The sequence below is a fragment of the Chelonia mydas genome, chromosome 1, assembly GCF_015237465.2.
Source record: "Chelonia mydas isolate rCheMyd1 chromosome 1, rCheMyd1.pri.v2, whole genome shotgun sequence".
Taxonomy (NCBI): Eukaryota; Metazoa; Chordata; order Testudines; family Cheloniidae; genus Chelonia; species Chelonia mydas.
The window spans coordinates 154,789,563-154,810,644 of NC_057849.1; the positions used below are offsets into that span (position 1 = coordinate 154,789,563).

The following is a 21,082-nucleotide window of genomic DNA, read 5'->3' on the forward strand; positions in this document are numbered from 1 at the left end:
CCCCTCATTTGCTCTATTACAAGTTCTAGGAGTGTCTCAATTTTGTATGTTATGTAAGGATATAAGGAAAATTTATATTCGAATGCTTCTATCAACAAGGATATTCTTTACCATAGCCCCATCTTCAACCAAAGGCTTTAGTCCTCACATCATGCATAAGCTCTTTAAAGCAGTGATTGTCTTCTTGTATGAAGAGAACATCACAATGTGGACACTAGCAGAATAAAAGTAATAAAATTAATAAATAATAATAATACAGAGAGGCATATAATGGAAAAACAGATGTACATTCATTAATTTCCTTCAAAATAAACAGTGCTGTGAATCAGAGGGCAGGATAAAGGCCAAAGTTTAGAATCAGATTACATATCAAATGTTAGGTGTCAGCTTAGACCAGGGGTGGCCAAACATACTGACCCTCTGAGCTGCATACAACAATCTTCAGAAGTTCGAGAGCTGGGGAGCGCCAGCCAGAGCGGGACTTCAACCCTGCATCGTGGTGGTGGGGCTAGAGGCTTCTGCCTCGTGGGGAGGTGGGGTGTCTTGGGGCTTCAGCCCAGCAGGGAGTCGGGGCTTGGGGCTTCAGCCCTGCTCCTGCTGAAGCCCTGATCACCGGCAGATACCTCCCGCAAGGTTGAAGTCCTGAGACTTCCCTCTTTGCAGGGCAGAAGCCCCTACCTCCATCACCCCACCACAGAGCAGAAGCCTGAGCTCCTCCCCCCAGCATGATAGGTGGAGAACGAGGGAGGGCCCCTCCGCGAGCCGCACTTTAAACTGTAAAAGAGCCGCATGTGTCTTGTGAGCCACGGTTTGGCCACCTCTAACTTAGACTACATCTTGTGTCAATATGCACTGGGATCTAGAAAAGCTAATTATGAAGAAGTCAGGGTGACTAATTTGTAACTTGCTAATGGACTCTAACACAAAGTGACTGTGATAGACAAGAAGTCCTCATCAAAACCATCAGCATAAGTTACTGCAAGTTTATTTATTTTTTACAATATAGACAATGCAGCAGTGTCAGAGCAATTCATTCAAATAAGATTCAACATTTCTTTTCATCTTGGCTCTTTTAGTGCCTCGGTGACAGCCTTCCAGAAGATGGCTGAGGCTGTCTGAATTTTGAGAGCTCCACATCAAAATCCACAAAGGTATACATATTATATTCATGATGCTGGAGGTTCTTGTAGGTAGAATTATCAAATTCCTCCTGTGCAGATGCAGAAGCTGTTTTGGTCTCTGTGGAACAAAAAGAAGACTAGTGAACCTGGTTATGCCAAAAGAGAGATAACATTCTTTCTGACTGCATCAGTTCCATACAGTTGGAGGCTCCTCATTCATTGAAACAAGAAAAAAAAAAAAAAAAAAAAAAGTCAGCCGCTACAGTGTAAGGCAGGGGTGGGCAAACTACAGCCTGCGGGCCGGATTCGGCCCCTCAGGGCTTTGGATCTGGCCCACGGGATTGCCACCCCCCGTGGTGCCACGAGCCCCGCGCCGCTCCAGGAAGCGGCCAGCACCACGTCCCTGCTGCCCCTGAAGGAGACGGTGCAGAGGGCTGAGCGCACTGCCCTTGCCTATGAGTACCTCCCCCGAAGCTCCCATTGGCCAGGAACAGGGAACCACAGCCAATGGGAGTTCAGGGGAGGTATCCACAGGCAAGGGCTGCACACTCAGCCCTCTGCACCCCCTCCCTCAGGGACGTGGTGCCAGCCGCCTCCCGGAATGGCGCGGGGCCAGGGCAGGCAGGGACTCTGCCCTGGCCCTGGCGCGTGCCGCTGCCACCCTGGAGCAGCTCCAGGTAAGCGGTGCCAGGCTGGAGCCTGCACACCGAACCCCCCTGCACCCAAACTCCCTGCCCTCAGCCCCCTGCCTGCACCCCAACCCCCTGCTGCACCCCGCCTGCACTCCAACCCCCTGCCCTAAGCTTCCTTCCCGCACTCTGCACCCCTCCCTGCACCACTGCCCTGAGCCCCCTCCCACTCTGTGTACCCCGTCCTGCACCCCAACCCCCTTCCCTGAGCCCCCCTGTACATCCCGCACCCCTCCTCTTCCCCAACCCCTTGCCTTTAGCCCCTTCCTGCACACCGCACTCCCTCCCGTACCCCAGCCACCTGCCCCAGCCCTACATTCATGGCCCTGCACGCAATTTCCCCACCCAGATGTGGTCCTCCGGTCAAAAAGTTTGCCCACCCCTGGTGTAAGGATAAAGTTGCTAAACTTCTGTTTGTATCTTATAAAATACCAAGGAAGCACATCACACATCTTTAATTGAAAAGACAGAACAACAGATTACTTGAATCAACTACCACAGGATTCCAAATATATGACTCCCTTACAGTGGAAAACATTAGCAACAGTGTTTTTATTTCAACACACAAATGATTTACTATTCATGGAAATGAGTCGGTCTCTCCTGAATGTTGCCTAGTATACACTTAATGTCACTTAGCTTTACTACCTGGTTCTCCCCACAGCCAGAACATTATGTGACACTTAGCAAGCCAAGAGATGCAAAAGAGCATTAATTACACATTTATCTCTATCTATCATGTCAGACCACAAAATAAGGACATTAAAACAAGTTAAGCTGATGATATTTTCTAATAAAAACTTAGTTACAAAAAGGATTTCCACAAATTATTTCAACTGTGGCTGTATCAGAAAATATATCAAGGACTTTATATTTTAATCCCCTCTCCCCCACATTATGAAATTTCTTGTGTACTCTTTATTCTTTTCAAAACCTCACACTGGCTTTCTTTTCTAAAGAAATAATTCTGAATGAATAATAAAAAGCTTAAATTTCTGATACCACATATACTGAAGCGGGCATTAATTTTTGTACTTTAGAAAGAATACACTAATCTAAATAAGATCTTTTATAACAACATTACTGTTCAATTCACTTTACCACAAAGGGAAATTGTGAGAAAATTTTTTCCAGCGCAAGAAGAAAAGCAAAACATATTTCTTATGCTAGCCTGTACTTTTATATAAAAAGGGTTGACAGTCAGAAAGAAATTTAAGTGCGATCTAGCAATAAAAGTTTGTGCCACTTGTATACAGTGGTTTGTATTTGTTTATTTTATATCAAAAACTTTACCTTCTACAGTTATTTGTTTCTTTCATAATGTGACAGTCTCCCAGAAAAATAAGCAAGAAACAGAACATTGTGTTTTCTCCATAATCTTTCTATTTTGGTGCAGTGATACCATATGTTTCAACACATGTATCTGTTGCATTTTGTAACTGAGACTCTTGCAAGTGTAACAAATCACAATTTTGTTTAAATGGCAGGTAGAACTATGAAGGCAAACAATCTAGTGCCTTCTATTCAGTTCCTAGCAGGGTATATCTCACAACAGAAACCACTACATACATATTTGAACCAGGTGTTGCAATCTCTGCTGGAAAGAGCTCCAAGAATAAGCAAGCTTAGGAAATAGCACAGTCAACCTGCAAGACAGGTTCCTTCTAAATCAAGAGATGGATGCTCAGGAAAGAGCAGACAATTTTTTCTTGCCCACGATGCACTGCACTTGGTTCCTCAAAAGAAGACTTTATTCCTGAATTCTTCCCCCATACATCAAACTTCATATACACTCTCTCTCAAGCAGAATGAGCTTTTCACATGATGTCCTTGTTAAGTGAGTTGGAGGTACACTTCTTAGTTACTTTGCTGGTAATTTTACTTACCAACAGCTAATGGCACATTTGTTTTGATGAATGTTTAGCATTCCTATTCCACTTTGTGGGATGAAGCTAATTTAAAGTACAGATTTCTAAGTAGGAAAAATGTACAATATGTCTTGCAAGTTGGTCTGGTTGCTGCGTTTTCAGATAAATGAAAGAATGCAGAAACAGGAAGGAAGTGTAGGTTACACAAAATCTGTGACCAGTACTGTTAACTATTGCTCATCTGTTTATAAAAAAAGACCAGCAAAAGGGAGGGGGGTAGGGGGGGAAAGGGTCCCCATAAAATAGTTAAATGAAAACGAGATTTTGCTCAGTTACATCTATTTAAACAAGAAGTGGCTCCTTCATTTACTTCAATGAAGTTACTCTAGATTTACTCTAATGAGTGAAAGCAGAATCCAGGCCACTGTTTAAAATACGAACTAGTTAAGAAAATGGTTCATACTTCACTTTGATGCAGCAGTGCATTTTGCAATAAAGCCTTTCTCCAACTCACCAGAGGTTAACTAGACCCATTTAATTTTCTAATTACTTTCTAGGTGTTAACTACTGAGGGGAGTGACTGAGGCTACAGGGCTTGGCTCTCTAAGGATAGTATTGTTGGGAAAGAGAGAAGCATCAAATATAGACAAACGTAGGGAAAGGTGTTTTACAGGTTTCAGAAGCTCCTTCCACTGGATGTGCAGAAGGGCAAAAAATTGGCAAGGTGAATCATAACAGTGATTGTATTTTAAAAATCTTGAGGAAATATCCTTGGATTCTAATGCTGAAGGTAGGTCAAATTAGTGGTTGACTTTTCCTTTAAATAAAACCTGCACCCCTTTTGCTCAGCATTGTCTCCTGAAAATTGACATGCAAAAAGCATTACTTGTCATCTAAGGCTCTTGCAAATAATTGTGATCTTGCAAATAGCCTTATTTGTGTTTTCAACCTTGCAAGTAGGCAGGTTCTTTAAATTAAGCGTGCTAGCAAAATGGTAGCCAGATTTTTGAACGTCAAAAACAGGACACCTAACATTCTCATGGGATGGAGGAAGAAAAGAATGCACCACAGAAGGTGTTGAACAAATTGGGATGGAGAAATTTTTTCTTTTATTGGACTACGGGGAACACAGGAAGTATCTGGCGGGGCTGATGGTGTGGGATTCATGCAACTTGTGGGTGGGAAACTGAATTGTTTAAGGAGACCAGTTATAACCAGGAAGGTTAGGCGAGACACAGATATATGTCTGGGAGATGATTTGGGGAATGCATGATGTGTGATAGAGAGAGACATCAGTGCCCCCTTTCTCCCCTGGCTATCTTATTGATTTCGTTGGGTCCTTTGCTGGCCTTACATATTGCTCACCTTACAAGTCCGCCGGTCTCATAGCCAACTCCTGTTCCTGTGATCCTCCTATGCTACCCAAATCTGTTGCAATCTGTGGTATGGCAAAATTGGGGGAGGCGGTGGCAGCATCTGTGCAATGGGATGGTGGCACATTCAGCTCAGCAGAAAGGCAGCTACGGGGTTTGTACGCAGAAGTTAGACAGGAAGAAAAGGGGAAGAATCCAGAGGTTGGGCAGAGGTCGCTGGCTGTCTTCAATGTGGTTCTACTGAAACTGCAACAAAATCCTGATTTTATGACAACAGGCTATGACCAACCAGAACAGTCCCTCAAAACTGAAACAAGCGTGGTTACCTTACCTGTTAACAAGTATAATGTTGATTTAAGAAAAAAATAAGTACAATGAGATAAAAAAATATGTTTCCTTCCACCATCATAACTAGAAGCTGCATATTAAAAAGGAGAGAGAAAGTTTTTCAACATAAGCACACATGACGACAGCAAGAATTTATCACCAAGGTGTGACTCTTTCCTCCACAATGTGCTATATCAGCTAGCTTTATAACAGAATATGGAGAATCCAGATCAAAGAGTTGATATTGTAGATATAATTTAAAATGTTATTTCAAGCCCCAGCCCCAGAAGAACCAATATAGTTCAAACAATTTAAAGCTGTACCCTGTATAGTGCCTTGCTCTTCAGTCTGAGCTCCAGCTTCTTGAATGATCTCCTCTGTTGTAGTGTTTACCATGAACGGTGTCTCCTTCAAAAACTCCTCTTGTAGTTTAGGAGCAGCTTTTTCTTTTGTCTCAGTCTCCTGTACCTCCCTTGTCTCGGTTTCTTCCCATCTCAATAAAGTCAGCTTTTGCTCCACTTCTTGCTGAGGCTCTGGCGGAACTTTTAGCTGTGCTGCTGCTGGTGGGGCTCCAATGGGAGTCTCCGCCAAGTGCCTAGGTTCCTTAAGTCTGACGGCAGTCAGCTTTTGGCTCTCTTCAGCCTGTGTTTTTGAGATGGACTTCTGCAAATCTGTCCCTTTTAGGCTTTGTTTCATGGAAGGTTTTCTTGTTTCTGACTTTAATATTTTACTGTTGGCTGTTGCTGTTTTACCAGACTCCATCTGCTTGATGTGAGGCGCCTCAATTTCTGGTCTGTAAGGCTTCTTCTTAGGTATATATTCTTTATCTCCTTTCTGGGACAAGCTCTTGTCTGCCAATGTCATTACCTTCACCGTTCTGTTCTCAAAAAAGAAGGGATCGTGTCTTGGAAACTCTACTCTGGTTTTAGTGGCAACTCCTGAGGCACTATCTTCTTCATCAGAATCAGAGCTAGAATCTGATTCGGAGCTGGATGAAGACTCTTTCTCAGCCAACTTCTTGCTCAACCCTCCTCTTGTTATAGAAGCCTTTCCCTCAAGTGAGGAAAGTGTTACTCGCTCAGGAAATGCTACCAAAGTTTTTCTTGACAAGAATTTCCTCACCTCTTCATCCGTTAGCTTTACAGCTTCATCAGTGCTAGTACTAGCTATGGTCTTGGTCTCACCTTGATTTGCAGATGGTGGGTGAGAACTAGGAAACAACTTTTTAGGGAATTCAACTGTTGTTTTGGTGGCCAGCAGTTTGGTGCTCTCCTGAGGTGCCACCACATCTAGGAAATGGCATAAAGAGGATTATTATAATTTCTGACACTCCTGTTAATTTGGAGTTCCTAAACATCCAACGTTAAGTTTCTGAACTGCTCTGATATAAAAATCAAATTTGAAAGTGTAATTTCACTAATTGCACAACCCTGGAACAGATAGTTACCTTTTCTATATTGTGCATATATCTGAACTCTACTTAGCATCAGACATTCTTTATTGCTAGGACTGGAACTCATATGAGATCTGGCTTTTATTCCTTGCTGAGTCTGAATTCTTGTGAGAGCTCTGCAATGTCACTGTCTTTCTCTGTGCCTCAGCTCCCCATGACTAAAGAGGGACAAATATATCTTCCTATTTCACAAGGGTGTTAGAATAAATTCATTACCACATGTGAGGTACTCAGATACTACAGTGATAGATAGAAACCTAAGAACAAGACAACAAAGAACACGAACTACTGAGTGATCATTCTGATAACCATCACAACAGAATAGCTATCTTCATAAGCAACAGAGGGATAACTCATGAATGATGTTTAGATGGCTACAGGTCTCTCCCTTGTTCAAGACCTCATATACAGTATAAAGTAACTGGCTGTAAAAGTGTCCCCATAATTTGCCTGCTGAATTGTTACATAAAACCTTGTTTGTGTGATGCACAGCCACAAAATGCTGCCCCTTCCTGTTCTTGAGCTTCTCCACTTGCTATTTTGCCTTCCTGCCTTCTTCCTCTCTGTCTGTTTCTCTGTGCTGGGATTTCTCCACATGGACGTTTCAGTGGATTTCCTGATCCTGTCATCGGCTCTCTGATTATTCCATACTGGGGACGGTAGCAAGCTAAGAGAAATTGCCAGCCTGCCCACTCTTTCTCTGAGTAGACGTGGGTACCTCCACTAAATTTTACTGTCTCGATTGGGGAGCTGGAAAGAAAGCAGTAACTTCTAAACTGTTACCCACCCGTGGGCCTTAGGTACTCAAGGCAGATTGTGTGGTCTGCTGGAGGAGTGGAAGACCAGTGACAGAGACTATTCTTGTGAGGACAGGGAGAGCTTCAGGAAGAGCTGGCAGCTGCCATGCAGCACTACTAAACTCTCCCACTACTCCCACAAATAGCTGCATGATTCCCACTTTGGTGTGTAGTTTAGTGTAGCTCTGCCTCATAACTTGGAAGTCTATGCTGCATAACTTGGATCTAACCGTACCACATAGTTCACAGGGTATTGATTATTTCTACACATACTTTTTCCACCAGTTTTAGTTATGGAGATTAATTAGGATGTATGAGAAATAAGCGATTCTGAGTACAGTTAAGCCTTCAGCAACATGCGAGTTAAGACATAAGAGAAGTCACAGATGCATGAAATTAAAAACATTTCATGAAGAGAAATATTGTTCTTTTATTTATATTTCAAATACAGTAGTTTAAGTTAAATACTGATTTATTATATAGGTATTATTAACTTAAAGTTTGTGTCTCTGAAATTTTTATGTAAGGCACAGCAAAATCAAATACTGGGTCATCAACCCAGACGCCATGGTCTACAGGCATTGTCACTGATATTTGAGAAAGTTTATTCAAATATAAAAAGATTTGTATTAAATACACAGGACGTGGCAATGTAAACACAAGAGTCCGTGGTGGCTGGGGTGGGGTGGGGGGGAATATAAACAGAGCAAAAGCTGGAGTTGTATTCATGCTGGGAAGTCTTTAGAAACTGAACAAAAGAAGGCAGCAGCAATACTGAAATCACTCAAATGGAGTATTAATACTGTGCATCATTAAAGACTGGAAAAAAAGATTATGATTTAAAATTCAGTGAAGAGTGAAATATTATATTTGTCAGCATATATCATTAACCATGCGATCAAATTATTAATGGTATAGAAGTTTAGTTCGACACTGAGCAGAAGAGCATTTTCGCGAAGTCAGTGGCTATATTACCAAGCTTTTTGACTAGCAATATTGAGGTGCTTCCAGCTTTGTACCACAGGATGCACTCAACTAACATTGAACTGAACTGGCTCTGTTGGAACGATAACATGTCCCTTTCAGTGGCTGGCATGGACATATTATCCTCATGAGTGACTTAGAAGATAAACATAACAGTGGTATCATCAGCAGAGGCTCTAAATGATAGAAAACAGCAGCCAGCAGGACAAGTAGAACCAGTTTAAAATGTATTCATTTTCAGAAAAATAGAATATGGAAATGTCATTTTTGTTCCGTCAGTGATTTCCACAACAAATGTGTTCATTTTATCAAGGCAAAGAAGATTTTCACACCTCCTCAAGCTGGGATCTGAAAAATCAGGCTGTGTTCTATGTATTTTTATTACCAATAAAATACACTGGATGGAATAATCATGTACTCAAAGGAAGATGTCCTAATTGGTCTTTTTCTACACTATCCAGAGGCTTACAAGAGTTAGAGATTCCAGAAAATTGATGCTATGATACTACAGTGATGACAACCCTAAAAATACCATATAAAAATATACATAAAACAATAATTATACCAAAACCATGCTTCGAAACAAAGATACTATACACAACAGTAACTGGCAGCAGCTATTGATTTAAAGTATTTTAAGTTTGTACTTTTCTGAGCATTATCAATGACGGGAAGGCCACAAAGGCTCTTGGGTAAGCTATCCAAGGTTTTATTTCCCAAGCTTTTTCAGAGATCAAGGTTAGGGATTGGGAGAGTTTGTTTTGGAGAAATCTTTTCAGGCAGGTTCTTTTTAATCTGTCTTTGACATGTGTGATTATTAAGTTATTTAAATTTTGCATATGCCTAGAAAATAACTAATAGATGCAATGTACAAGTTGAACAAATAAAAACAGCTAACTGTATGTTATTTTCTAACAAGATATGCTCAGTCCTAACCTCCTAAAAAATACTGAAAAATGGAAAGTTTGGGATTGACATACATGTACATGTATAAAGCTTAAATTACAAGCAACCAACATGATTGTTATGGATCAGATACTATCATTTTCTACTTTTTCATAAAATCCCAATCAGTATTTTCCTAAAATAATGCTAAACTGAGATTGAGGGCATTTAAGCAACTGTTTCCATTTTTTATGAAAACATTAAAAAAAACAGGTCATTGGCCCCAACTCTTTGAAGGGATCCAGAAGCACATGCTCTTGAAGTCCATGAAGTCCACTTTTTGCTCAGGAGTAAAAGTCCAAGATTCTGAATTATTTTTGTAGTATTAGGGCCTTGATCTTTAGTCTGGTCAATTTTTATTTACAAACATGTAGCTGAAATTGTTACTTAACTTTTACTCACTTTAAGTGATTAAAAAAAGGGACAGGATCTAGATATTACAGCATTTTATAAATACTCTATCGCAGGGTGGATAAGAATCGGTTGATTTAAAAAAATCAATTTTTTAAATTTTAATTAAATACAGGTTTATTTTAAAAAACTATTTAAAATTAAATTTGAAATTGTGACAACCTATATTAAAACAAACTTTCTATAATCTATAAAATCATTTATATAATATTAAGCAGTACATTTGCTGCCAACTTTTAAAGAAAGTCAAATCACTGAATTTGTGGAAGCAATTGGAATGAGAGTTTGAAGTACGAAACCTGCTTTTGACAGCAATAGCTTCTTCTCCAAGTGCAGAGAGAACATCTTTATTTCAGTTTATTCAACTAGTTCAGTTCAATGTTCATTCAAAGTTAAGAAACCAATTAGAAGTTTAAAAAACAGGAAGGCTTATTTTCCTCTTCCAATCCAAAGACAAGGTGTAAGGGGATGAATCATAGAATCATAGACTTTAAGGTCGGAAGGGACCATTATGATCGTCTAGTCTGACCTCCTGCACAACGAAGGCCACAGAATCTCACCCACCCACTCCTGTAACAAACCTCTAACCTATGTCTCAGCTACTGAAGTCCCCAAATCGTGGTTTGAAGACTTCGAGGTGCAGAGAATCCTCCAGCAAGTGACCCATATCCCACGTTGCAGAGGAAGGCGAAAAACCCCCAGGCCCTCTGCCAATCTGCCCTGGAGGAAAATTACTTCCTGACCCCAAATATGGCGATCAGCTAAACCCTGAGCATGTGGGCAAGACTCAGCAGCCAGACACCCAGGAAAGAATTCTCTGTAGTAACTCAGATCGCATCCCATCTAACATCCCATCACAGGCCATTGGGCACATCTACCGCTAATAGTTGAAGATCGATTAATTGCCAAAATTAGGCTATCCCATCATATCATCCCTTCCATAAACTTATCAAGCTTAGTCTTGATGCCAGATTTGTCTTTTGCTCCAACTGCTTCCATTGGAAGGCTGTTCCAGAACTTCACTCCTCTGATGGTTAGAAACCTTTGTCTAATTTCAAGTCTAAACTTCCTGATGGCCAGTTTATATCCATTTGTTCTTGTGTCCACATTGGTACTGAGCTTAGCTTAAATAATTCTTCTCCCTCCGTGGTATTTATCCCTCTGATATATTTATAGATAGCAATCATATCTCCCCTTAGCCTTCTTTTGGTTAGGCTAAACAAGCCGAGCTCTTTGAGTCTCCTTTCATAGGACAGGTTTTCCATTCCTCGGATCATCCTAGTAGCCCTTCTCTGTACCTGTTCCAGTTTGAATTCATCTTTCTTAAACATGGGAGACCAGAACTGCACACAATATTCCAGATGAGGTCTCACCAGTGCCTTGTATAATGGTACGAACACCTCCTTATCTCTACTGGAAAGAGAGCTACTAGTTCTAAAATCTTGAAGGACTGGTAACCTAGAAACAATCAGTTGAATACAAAAAGAAAAGGAGTTCTTGTGGCACCTTAGAGACTAACCCATTTATTTGAGCATAAGCTTTCGTGAGCTACAGCTCACTTCATCGGATTCCGAAGAAGTGAGCTGTAGCTCACGAAAGCTTATGCTCAAATAAATGGGTTAGTCTCTAAGGTGCCACAAGAACTCCTTTTCTTTTTGCGAATACAGACTAATACAGCTGTTACTCTGAAACCAATCAGTTGAATACACTAACTACAGATAATGCTTCCTTTCTTTAATAAGGAAGTTAGTTGTATATGCAAAACATGTTTTGATAAATATTTTTTGTTATATATCCAGCACATAAAAGGTAGTTTTATTTAACTAATAAAAACTGTTTAAAAATGTTTCTGTGCCTTTAATTTTAATTTGCATCCAAATAAAGCCTGATACAAATCACAAATAAAAAATTAATCATGATCAATGAAGAAATGCATCATTAAGCTTTTTCTAACAAAGTAAAAGATTAATAATCCAAATAAATATAAATTAAGCTACATAATTGATTAAATAAACATGTATAGAAATAGTGTATCCTCCTGGTTTGCAAAAAGCACCAAATTTAGTGTAATGGCTATATTTAAATGCAAATTAACATGTTTTAACAGCCAATGAGAATCACTTTCTTGAGGAAAATAACTAAAAAAGTATAAATGCAAAACAAGATTAAAAGCCATTATTTAAATCAAGGTTTTCTGGTCACTGATTTGAATCATGATTGAAGTCCATGATTTAAAAATTAGTCTATCCTGCTCTCTCTTTTTGAAATTTATGTCCAGATTCTGACTTAGGTCACAGGCAGAGATGATCCAAATATCCTTGAGCTTTCTGAGTATTTCAAAGTTCCAACCCAGATCTGTATTCTACTTAGTTTGCAAGCTCTTCAGGGGAAGGACTGCTTTTTGTTCCATGTTTGTGCAGCATCCAGCACAATGGGGCCCTGCTCCATAAATGGGGTCCCTAGGTGCTAGTGCAACACCAACATTATCTTGCAAATAGTACCTTTCTTTATAATGGGCTATACCCCCAACCCACCAGAGGCCAATGTCCCAGGCTGTGAGGGGAATGTTTGAAGTCCAGATCCAAGTTTTACAGTTTATACTCATCTCTAGTTACAGGTGAAAAGTGAATTTCGGAGACTCATTACAGTCACTTTGTTCACATGCCAAAGCCACTTCATACTGGGATCCCAGCAATCTGCTAAACTGAGGCCAAGGAATCCAATAGCTTAGCTGTCGCAGGTAAGATTTTAGGCGTATTGGCTGCACTGGGGTGGGCAGGAAAGAAATGTTTGGCTTACAACAGTGGTTCTCAACCAGGGGTCCAGGGCCACCGCGAGCAGGTTTCAGGGGAGCCGCCAAACAGGACCAGCATTAGACTCGCTGTGGCCCAGGGCAGAAAGCCGAATCCCCACAGCATGGGGCTGAAGCCCAAGCCCTGCCACTTGAATCTGAAGCAGAAGTCTTAGAAACTTAGCTTTATGGTGCCCCTGTGGTTTGGGGCCCCGGGCAGTGCCCTGCTTGCTACCCCTTAATGCCAGCCCTGCTGTTTATATGCAGAAAACCAGATGCTGTGGCACAGGTGGGCTGTGAAGTTTTTCTAACATGTCAGGGGGGGCCTCAGAAAGAAAAAGGTTGAGAACCCCTGGCTTACAATACATAGGTCTACATTTTGCCTGATATAAACCAGTTGCAACTAGTCCTTTGCTAACATGGGCGTGTGGCAAAACCCATCTGTTTGGTAAGAACTAGTGCAGGTGGAGGCAGTTGAGGGTGGAATTTCCATGTGGTGAAGGGTTTAAGTTTTATTGGTTTGCTGACTGACAATAAGATGAAGTGTGATGGGAAGCTGTTGTTTTGGACAGTTTCATATGGTCCTATAGCATTTTGTTTTTAAATTACTTCTGGGGGCATTCTGTGCCAAAAAAATTAAAAATTCTCTGCACAATATTTTAAAATTCTGCAATTTTTTTTGTCAAAATAACATTACATAATCGCACCAGTTTCAATTATTTTTGTAATTTATTTCAAAATACCTGTCCGCAAGTATGTCTGTAACAATACAGACACACAAAAATACCCCCAGGAGTAGAGAGTTAAAGAAACCGCTATGACAACCCAGTTCCTGTTTTTCTGCCCTCTTCCCCACCCCCCAAGCCAAGCCAGGGGGCCAGACACCCACAACCCCTGCCCCCCAAAAGCCCAGCCGTGGGGCCCTGCCAGCCAATACACCTGAACCACCTCCCTCCCAGAGCCCAGCCACGGGGCCCCCAGCTCAGATACCCGCACCCACTCCTCCCCCAGAGCCCAGCTCTGCCCCCCCCAGCCCAGACACCCTCTCCCCAGAGAGAGAGAAACAGCCTGATGCTTGGTCCCAGGCTTGCACAGAGTTTCCTGTGTGCCACCTTCTCCTTCCCTCAGGGCATGCTGGGAACTGCAGCTGCCAGGAAACCTCTAACTCCCTCTCCCTCCCTCCAGCAATGTCTTCTATGTGCAAGCTGGGTTCTGCTGGGTCCAGCGGCCCATAGTGGTGGCTAGCAGCACTGCAACCCATTTCTGTGGGGAAAAGGAAATTCTGCAAGTACATTAATTTCTGCAAAATTCTGCATTGCACAGTGGCGCAGAATTCCCCCAGGAGTATTAAATGTATGTCAAAGGTGCCCAGAGTGTGGGAGTCCTCTGATATGGATTATGTTTATGAAAATCAAAATCGATAAAACTGCCCCTCCCCCTTAAGATTTATAAATAGTTTCATGACATAGAAGAATAAGTCACAAATTTAAATTAAATTAAAATTTGTAATCTGGACATTCTACAGACTAAAAAGCCATTCAATTGCTTCTTGTTAAATACCAAATGAAAAAATGAAGTTTCTATTAGTTGTGCACCTATTTTAATGTGCTCATATACATGACAAATGCACACAACCATCAATTTAAGAAAAAATAAATATCTTACTCTTTTCTTGACCTTTTTCAGAGCCCTCTGATTTGGTGCAGAGAGAAAGAGATGGAGAGAGGCTTCGGAGTCCCCATGCTTCTAGCTGTAAAGTCTGCAAAATTAAAATCAAACAAATCTCTTATTTTTTTATTAGATAGAACTTTGATTTTTCATCTGTAGTGTTCTTCTGATTTACTGTTAACTACTGATTTCCATAAGGTGCAAAGACGGATGATTGACGTGAATTCCCTGGATGCAGTAGAAAGGTGATGGTGGAACGGTTATCTCATTGAGATTCCTCTCACAGATTTACTTTCTGTGAAACAGCAGAGACTAATCAGAAATTCCTGTTCCTAAATTATACAGATAAAATACTGATGCTATCTATGTATACCACTTATACCAAGGAATAGTACAGTTTAACTATCTAGCTTTACCTGTTTCCTTCCATACTTTTAAATGTTTGTTTAGTTTAACACACTCAACTCATAGAATCTCTTACAATATGAAATTATAGACCAGAAATGCTCATGACACCCACTCACCCTACATTATATTACATACAAAAATGTTAAGAAAACATTAGGCTGCAAAGCCAAGCACTCACACTTTGGGAACTACTAGATTTACCGTTATCTGTCCCCAGTGCACATCCAAGCTGTGCACTGATGAGGAGCCTGTGCAAAAGACAGTATGCGAACATGTAACTGCAAGATCCTAATGCATATGCACAAGGAGGCCAAGTTAAGGTTGCATGAACAACCATAAATCTGTATGCAGTGTTTATGAAGCAGTGTTGGTCCCAGGATTTTAGAGAGACAAGGTTGGTGAGGTAATATCTTTCATTGGTCCAACTTCTGTTGGTGAGAGAGACATGCTTTCAAGCTCTACAGAGCTCTTCTTCACAGAAGCTCTGCTGCATCCAGGTCATGGTTTGGATGGAGCCTCGTCTGGCTCTCTTTTTCCCCACCTGGGAGGTGGAAGGGCTCCTACAACAATGGTGCTCCTAGGAGGGTATGTGCATGAGACACTGGAACCACAAGCTGGGTCTGGAGAGAAGTTATGGAGGGAACCCGCTCCAGTCTCTTTCCACTGCCCTGGCTACTCTCATAACAGCTGTCTGGCAGCAGAATATCTGCTGCTTGTTCAGAACCCAGGCCAGGCTCTTTGTAACAGTGAGGGTTTCTGGTAAGCTGCAAAAAGGATCCATTACATTCTCTATAATGGAAAGCATAGGCAACCCAAATATTGGGGTTTCGACCAGCTCCCCTTATGCAGTTCCACTGCAGGCTACAAACTCTATTAAGTCATGACTCTCCTGCTTCATATGGTCCGGAGTCCCCTAACTTTATTAGCCAGTGTCAGGGTTCCCTCCCCACTCTGAACTCTAGGGTACAGATGCGGGGGACATGCATGAAAGACCCCCTAAGCTTATTTCTACCAGCTTAGGTTAAAAACTTCCCCAAGGCACAAATCCTTCCTTGTCCTTGGATGGGTACTGATGCCACCACCAAATGAGTTAGACAAAGATTCAGGAAAAGGACCACTTGGAGTTCCTGTTTCCTTAAAATATCCCCCCAAGCCACTTCACCCCCTTTCCTGGGGAGGCTTGAGAATAATCTACCAACCAAATAGGTAAACCTGGTGAACACAGACCAGACCCTTGGATTTTTAGGACACTAAAAACCCCAATCAGATTCTTAAAAACAGAACTTTATTATAAAGAAAAGAAGTAAAAGAAGCACCTCTGTAAAATCAGGATGGAAGGTAACTTTACAGGGTAATCAGACTCAAAACACAGAGGATTTCCCACTAGGCAAAACTTTAAAGTTACTAAAAACAGAGATAAACCTCCCTCTTAGCACAGGGAAAATTCACAAGCTAAAACAAAAGATAATCTAACGCCTTTCCTTGTTTTACTTACAATTTTTGTAATCCTAGACCTCATTTCAGACAGGGTTTTAAGAGATGTTTTTTCCTGCTCCTGGTCCCTCTCTGGCTCCGAGAGAACACAAAGAAAAACCTTCCCCCACAGATTTGAAAGTATCTTTTGGTCATGTGCCAACCAGGTTATCTGAGTTTCTTAACCCTTTACAGGTAAAGGAGGGATTTTATGCTACCCTTAGCTGTATGTTTATGACAGCCAGATACTCCAAAATTGTGCTTTTTACTCTCTCGTATATAGGCAAGACAACAGTCCCCCATCACAATCACATTTTACTGTCTATTCTCAATACACATTGCAGAAACACCTTTTGGAATATTAGGTGGAATTTGAAGGGGGAAAAGACTGGAGGGGCAAAAAATCCAATCTAATTTATCCATGCTTCTTATATAAATTAGAAATCCCATTGCACCTTTCCCATTCTGAATTGGAGACCCACACCTACCGCTCATATACAGATCACTTCTACCTACATCCAATCAACTCTACACAAACACCCCAACCATCAACCCCAACTACTACTGCCAGAATAGAAGAGTGTTTCCAATGTGTCTATAAAATGTACCACATTTTCAACTGTAGACAACTATTGCAAAAATTTCTCAAAAGCTGTGGTTATGAAATACATATAGCGAAGCTCTATGCAGGCAGTTAGGACTGTTCTGAGCCAGGGCAATGTGATTTTACACATGCATATGTAAGATTCTATGAACAGCGAATACATTTAAGTATTTATTTACCTACCCCTCACTATTTATTTCCTTGCTTTTAAAATGTTTAGGAATTTTAGGGGGGCAGGGGTGAGGGGGGTTGGACTAGAAATTTAAAAAACCTAGTAGTGTTCCTTAACTTACACAGTAGCAATTTTCATTTAAAAGAAAACAGCTATGGAGCACTTACAAGTTTAAAAATTGCATACGTTCATGGCTTCCTGTAGCTCACTCTGCAAATTTTAAACCCTACTGTAAAACCAGGTCAGGGGACAACTATTTTGTTACCAGAGCCTCTGACTGTTATTTATGTAGCACAGAAAGGGCCAAAATGCTCTTCCAAAACTAATATTATTGGCATTATCCAAATATTGAGCCCAAAGAAAATACCTCTGAGTTTTAATCCTTTTCTGTTCAAGAAGAAAGAAATTTCACAAAACATGCAAAAAACACAACCTTTTGCATTTATACTTCTGGAGAGCATCTATATTAGAAAAAAATAATAGTATTCATACTGGATCAGCCAGCCAACAACAATGCTTAGACCCAAATTTCATGATACAGTGATAAAAATGCCTCTCGAGACCAAAGCTGAAGCTGTTTGGCGCAGCCGCTGTAATACAGGTACAGTACTCATTTTTTTCTAGTTTAGACAAAACTGAACAGTCTGTGCTGGAAAGATTTCAAGGGCTTCTCCTCTCTCCCGACCCTCCCCACAGTCAATGAACCATTTTTCCAGAAGGGTCAGGGTAATGCTGCCCAGTGTGCATTCAAGCATTATAGTCTTATTCTGTAGAGGAATTATTTGTTGTTTACACTGTTTCCTTCCAGAATGACCTTTTTGGCTGTATTGGATCATGTTTTATATTCTGCCATACTGTGTCCTGGTTTATGTTATATTGCACTAAAAGGAAAAAAACAGAAAAAGCAAACAGCAAGTAAAGCTCAAATGTTTGTTGACACCGTGGGCTACACTCCTAAAGCATGTAGCAGTGAACAATTCTGTTTTGGTAGAAAACGATACATAGGTTTGGCAGAAATTAATTTAAAAAATAATAATTTTGGCAGATAATATTAATGTTTATTTTTGAACTTTTTTTCTATTTTTATCTATTTAAATTTTCACAATAGCGGGAAAATTCTGAGGGATGTGGGACAATAATTATTTAATGACTGTAGATGTTGAGATTCAAAAAGTTAAAGCATTGTAACTGTTAAAACACAAATTGTAAACATCACACATCAAAGTATATCCTTAAATCTAACTAATAAATTCTTACTTTTTGCCTATCTGTACATTATCATCAATAGAAATGTTTTTGTCAGTTTGTGCGTGTACACTGAAATTGACATTTACTGATAAAAATCTAATCCTTCCAAGCCTAAAGATACACAGTAGTTTTTTGCCAACTCTGTATCTCTGAGGCACATGGAACAGAATTTGAGATCTGGTCATGGACTACCTACCTATCTAGCTCAGTGTCAGGCAGTAGCCACTACCTATTAAAGAAAGACAAAAATCAGTTTAAACACACACAGTCAAATGTAAAATGAGGTACAGTATGTGTGTGTAGGATTTTCTTCCTGATGCCAATTATAGTAAATTTACTTTTTGAAGCATGAGATTTGTTTTCACCTCGATCTGTTTCTTGCATTATTGTGTAGAAACATTTAAGACTCGTTGCAGAGCTTATAACTAGGGTTGGCAGAATTCTATTTTTTTTTTATGTTGACACATAATATTGTTTATTTTTAAGCATTTTTTATTTTTATATTGATTTAAATTTTCACAGTTGCAGGAAACTGGGGTGGAGTCAAACAATAATTATTTAATAACAGTAGATATTGAGATTAAAAATTTAAAGTTTTAAAAATTAAAACACAAATTGTCAACATCACGTCAAGAACTATAATTGATCTTAGCCAAAAAAAAAAACCCAGAGAAGCAATATCCTTAAATCAATAACTCAGACCTGTTATTACTATTCATTCACTAGTCCATTTGTAACAAGCCTAATTTAAAAGTCTAAGTCACTGGATTTTTGACTGTAATAAGTTCTCAGGCAGCTTTTTTCTTACTTTCTCTATCTCTAAATTTTGATCATTATCAATGGGATATTTTTCATCAGTTTGCGTATGGACAGTGATATTGACATTTACTGGTAAAAATCTAATCCTTCCAAGCCTACTTATAGCCATGTTTGAAACTATTTTCAAGCATCATTCTAACAGATTGCATCAAATGAAGTCCAGTCTGCCTGGGCCTTTTCTTCAGGAGGAAGGCTAACAAGTATTAGACACACTTTTCTCCCCTGGTGTGGGCATGACCAGACATGGAGCCTGGGCCTTGCTAGGAGGGACAATAGCAGTCCTGGCTATTGAAGCATGCCATCAGGCAAACAAGCTGGAATGTTTTGAAAATCTGCAGTAACACATTTCCCAGATTTTCCAGCCAGGCTCCAGTGCAGAGAGAGGCCTGTCTACAGCAGGGCACTGAGCACACCACTCTGGTTGGGACTACAAGGGGACAGCACAACGCCATGCTCCTAGCCACAGCACTGCTGTATGCAGGCAGGTCTCCACATAGGGTTGCCAGCTGTCTGGTTTTCTGTCACTGGGAACCATGGCCAATGGGAGTTGTGCAGGCCGCTGCCTGCAGATGGAGCAGCGCAGAGCCACTTGGCTGTGCCTCCGCATAGGAGCCGGAGAAGGGACATGCCGCGGCTTCCAGGAGCTGCTTGAGGAAAGCGCCACCTGAAGCCTGCAACCCTGACCCACTCCCATGCCCCAACCCCCTTCTCCAGCCCTAATCCCCCTCCCTCCAAACCACTCATCCCCAGCCCAGAGCACCCTCCTGCACCCCCAACCCCTCATCCCCAGCCCCACCCCAAAGCCCACACCCCCAGCTGGAGCCCTCACACCCCAACCCCGTGAAAATGAGCAAGTGAGGGTGAAGACAGCAAGCGGGGGGGGGGGGGCACTAAAAGGGGGCCGAGATGGAGTGAGCGGGGGGCAGGGCAGTGGTGTTCAGTTTTGTGCAAGTAGAAAGTTGGCCACCCTTGGCTCCAGAGCGGAGCGGCCTCTTGCCACAGCACTGCCCCGCCCATCCAGCACAAGGGGCAGCAGCCTCAGAATCCCTCCTCCGGGTCAGCAGAAGGCTGAGCCCTCCCAGCACATGCACAGGCCCGACCCACCCAGCCGCACCCACAGACGCATGCGCAGCACCTATGGTGCCCCACCCCTCCCTCATTGTGTCCAGGCTCCCTCTGGGAAGGTGAAGCACAGAGAACAGGACGCATGCGCACTAGCCACACTCCGCCTCTCCCCAGCCAGGGAAACTGAACCAGGGCGACTGGAGTGGCGGCAGAGTCCGGACGCATGCGTAATTGCTACTGTCCTTGCGCCCCCGCCCGAGGAGCCCCGGGCCCCTTGGGACGCTGTACGCAAAGGCGGGGGGGCGTGGCTGAGTTCTGGCGCATGCGCTCCAAACGGGAGCCGCAGCCCTGAGTTGATTTGAACGGGAAGTCCCACTCACGCGAGCCGGCCAAGCGGGGACCGGTGTTTGCACCCCTCTTACCCCCGCCCACGGGAGAGCATCAGCCCCGCCGCTTACCTTGAGAGTCACGGCCCGGCCGCAGCCCAGCAGCGAGGAGGCGGCCATGTCTGTGTCTCCCCCACCCGTCCCCCGACGCCGCGGGGAAACACGGCACCAGCAGCAACGGTACCCACCCCTCCGGGCCTCGTTCTGAGTGTCCCCGCGGGGTGGGCGGGCCTCGGTGCAGAGACTCCGCCCCCTGGCCGGCAGCGTTCCATCTGCCCCGCCCACCGCCACAGGAGCCAGCCCTACTCCTGCGCTCGCTGGTGCTGGTGGCAGCGGCCTGCATGCATGATAGCCCCACCTACATGAGGAGCCCCCACTCCCTGTGAGGGGACCAGCCCCCCCCTCACAGCGGAGGAAGCTGAAGCACAGTGTGCCAGTGACGGTGACCTGCCCAAGAGCACGTCCAGCAAAACAGGAGAA

At 42.3% G+C, this 21,082-nt stretch overlaps 1 protein-coding gene across 3 annotated transcripts; it reads right to left on the minus strand.

Annotated features, from left to right (window-relative positions):
- Positions 1–969: 969 nt before the first annotated feature.
- On the minus strand, positions 970–20,951 carry NDUFV3 (NADH:ubiquinone oxidoreductase subunit V3). 3 transcript variants are annotated; one of them, XR_005226032.2, is made up of 5 exons: positions 20,675–20,843; positions 14,425–14,518; positions 5,702–6,667; positions 5,044–5,297; positions 1,104–1,239 (listed from the first exon to the last, which is right to left on the minus strand). XR_005226032.2 is itself a non-coding variant. In XM_007064482.4 (4 exons), exons 1-4 carry the CDS (start codon positions 20,720–20,722, stop codon positions 1,073–1,075), a joined length of 1,275 nt encoding a protein of 424 aa, XP_007064544.1. In that variant the 5' UTR covers positions 20,723–20,951; the 3' UTR covers positions 970–1,072. The 3 variants fall into 3 exon arrangements, 2 of the variants coding, with proteins under 2 accessions (XP_007064544.1, XP_043394094.1); XM_007064482.4 differs by lacking the exon at positions 5,044–5,297 and having other exon boundaries at positions 970–1,239; positions 20,675–20,951; XM_043538159.1 differs by lacking the exons at positions 5,044–5,297; positions 20,675–20,843 and adding an exon at positions 14,613–14,715 and having other exon boundaries at positions 970–1,239; positions 14,425–14,544.
- Positions 20,952–21,082: the final 131 nt, after the last annotated feature.

Excerpts from the sequence above, each read along its gene's own strand:
- NDUFV3 (XM_007064482.4), bottom strand. The coding sequence starts at position 20,722 with ATGGCCGCCTCCTCGCTGCTGGGCTGCGGCCGGGCCGTGACTCTCAAG. Across the intron at positions 6,668-14,424 it reads TGAAAAAGGTCAAGAAAAGA|ATGTGGTGGCACCTCAGGAG; the intron begins GTAAGATATTTA and ends GCCATTTCCTAG. Across the intron at positions 1,240-5,701 it reads AGAGCAAGGCACTATACAGG|AGACCAAAACAGCTTCTGCA; the intron begins GTACAGCTTTAA and ends TTTGTTCCACAG.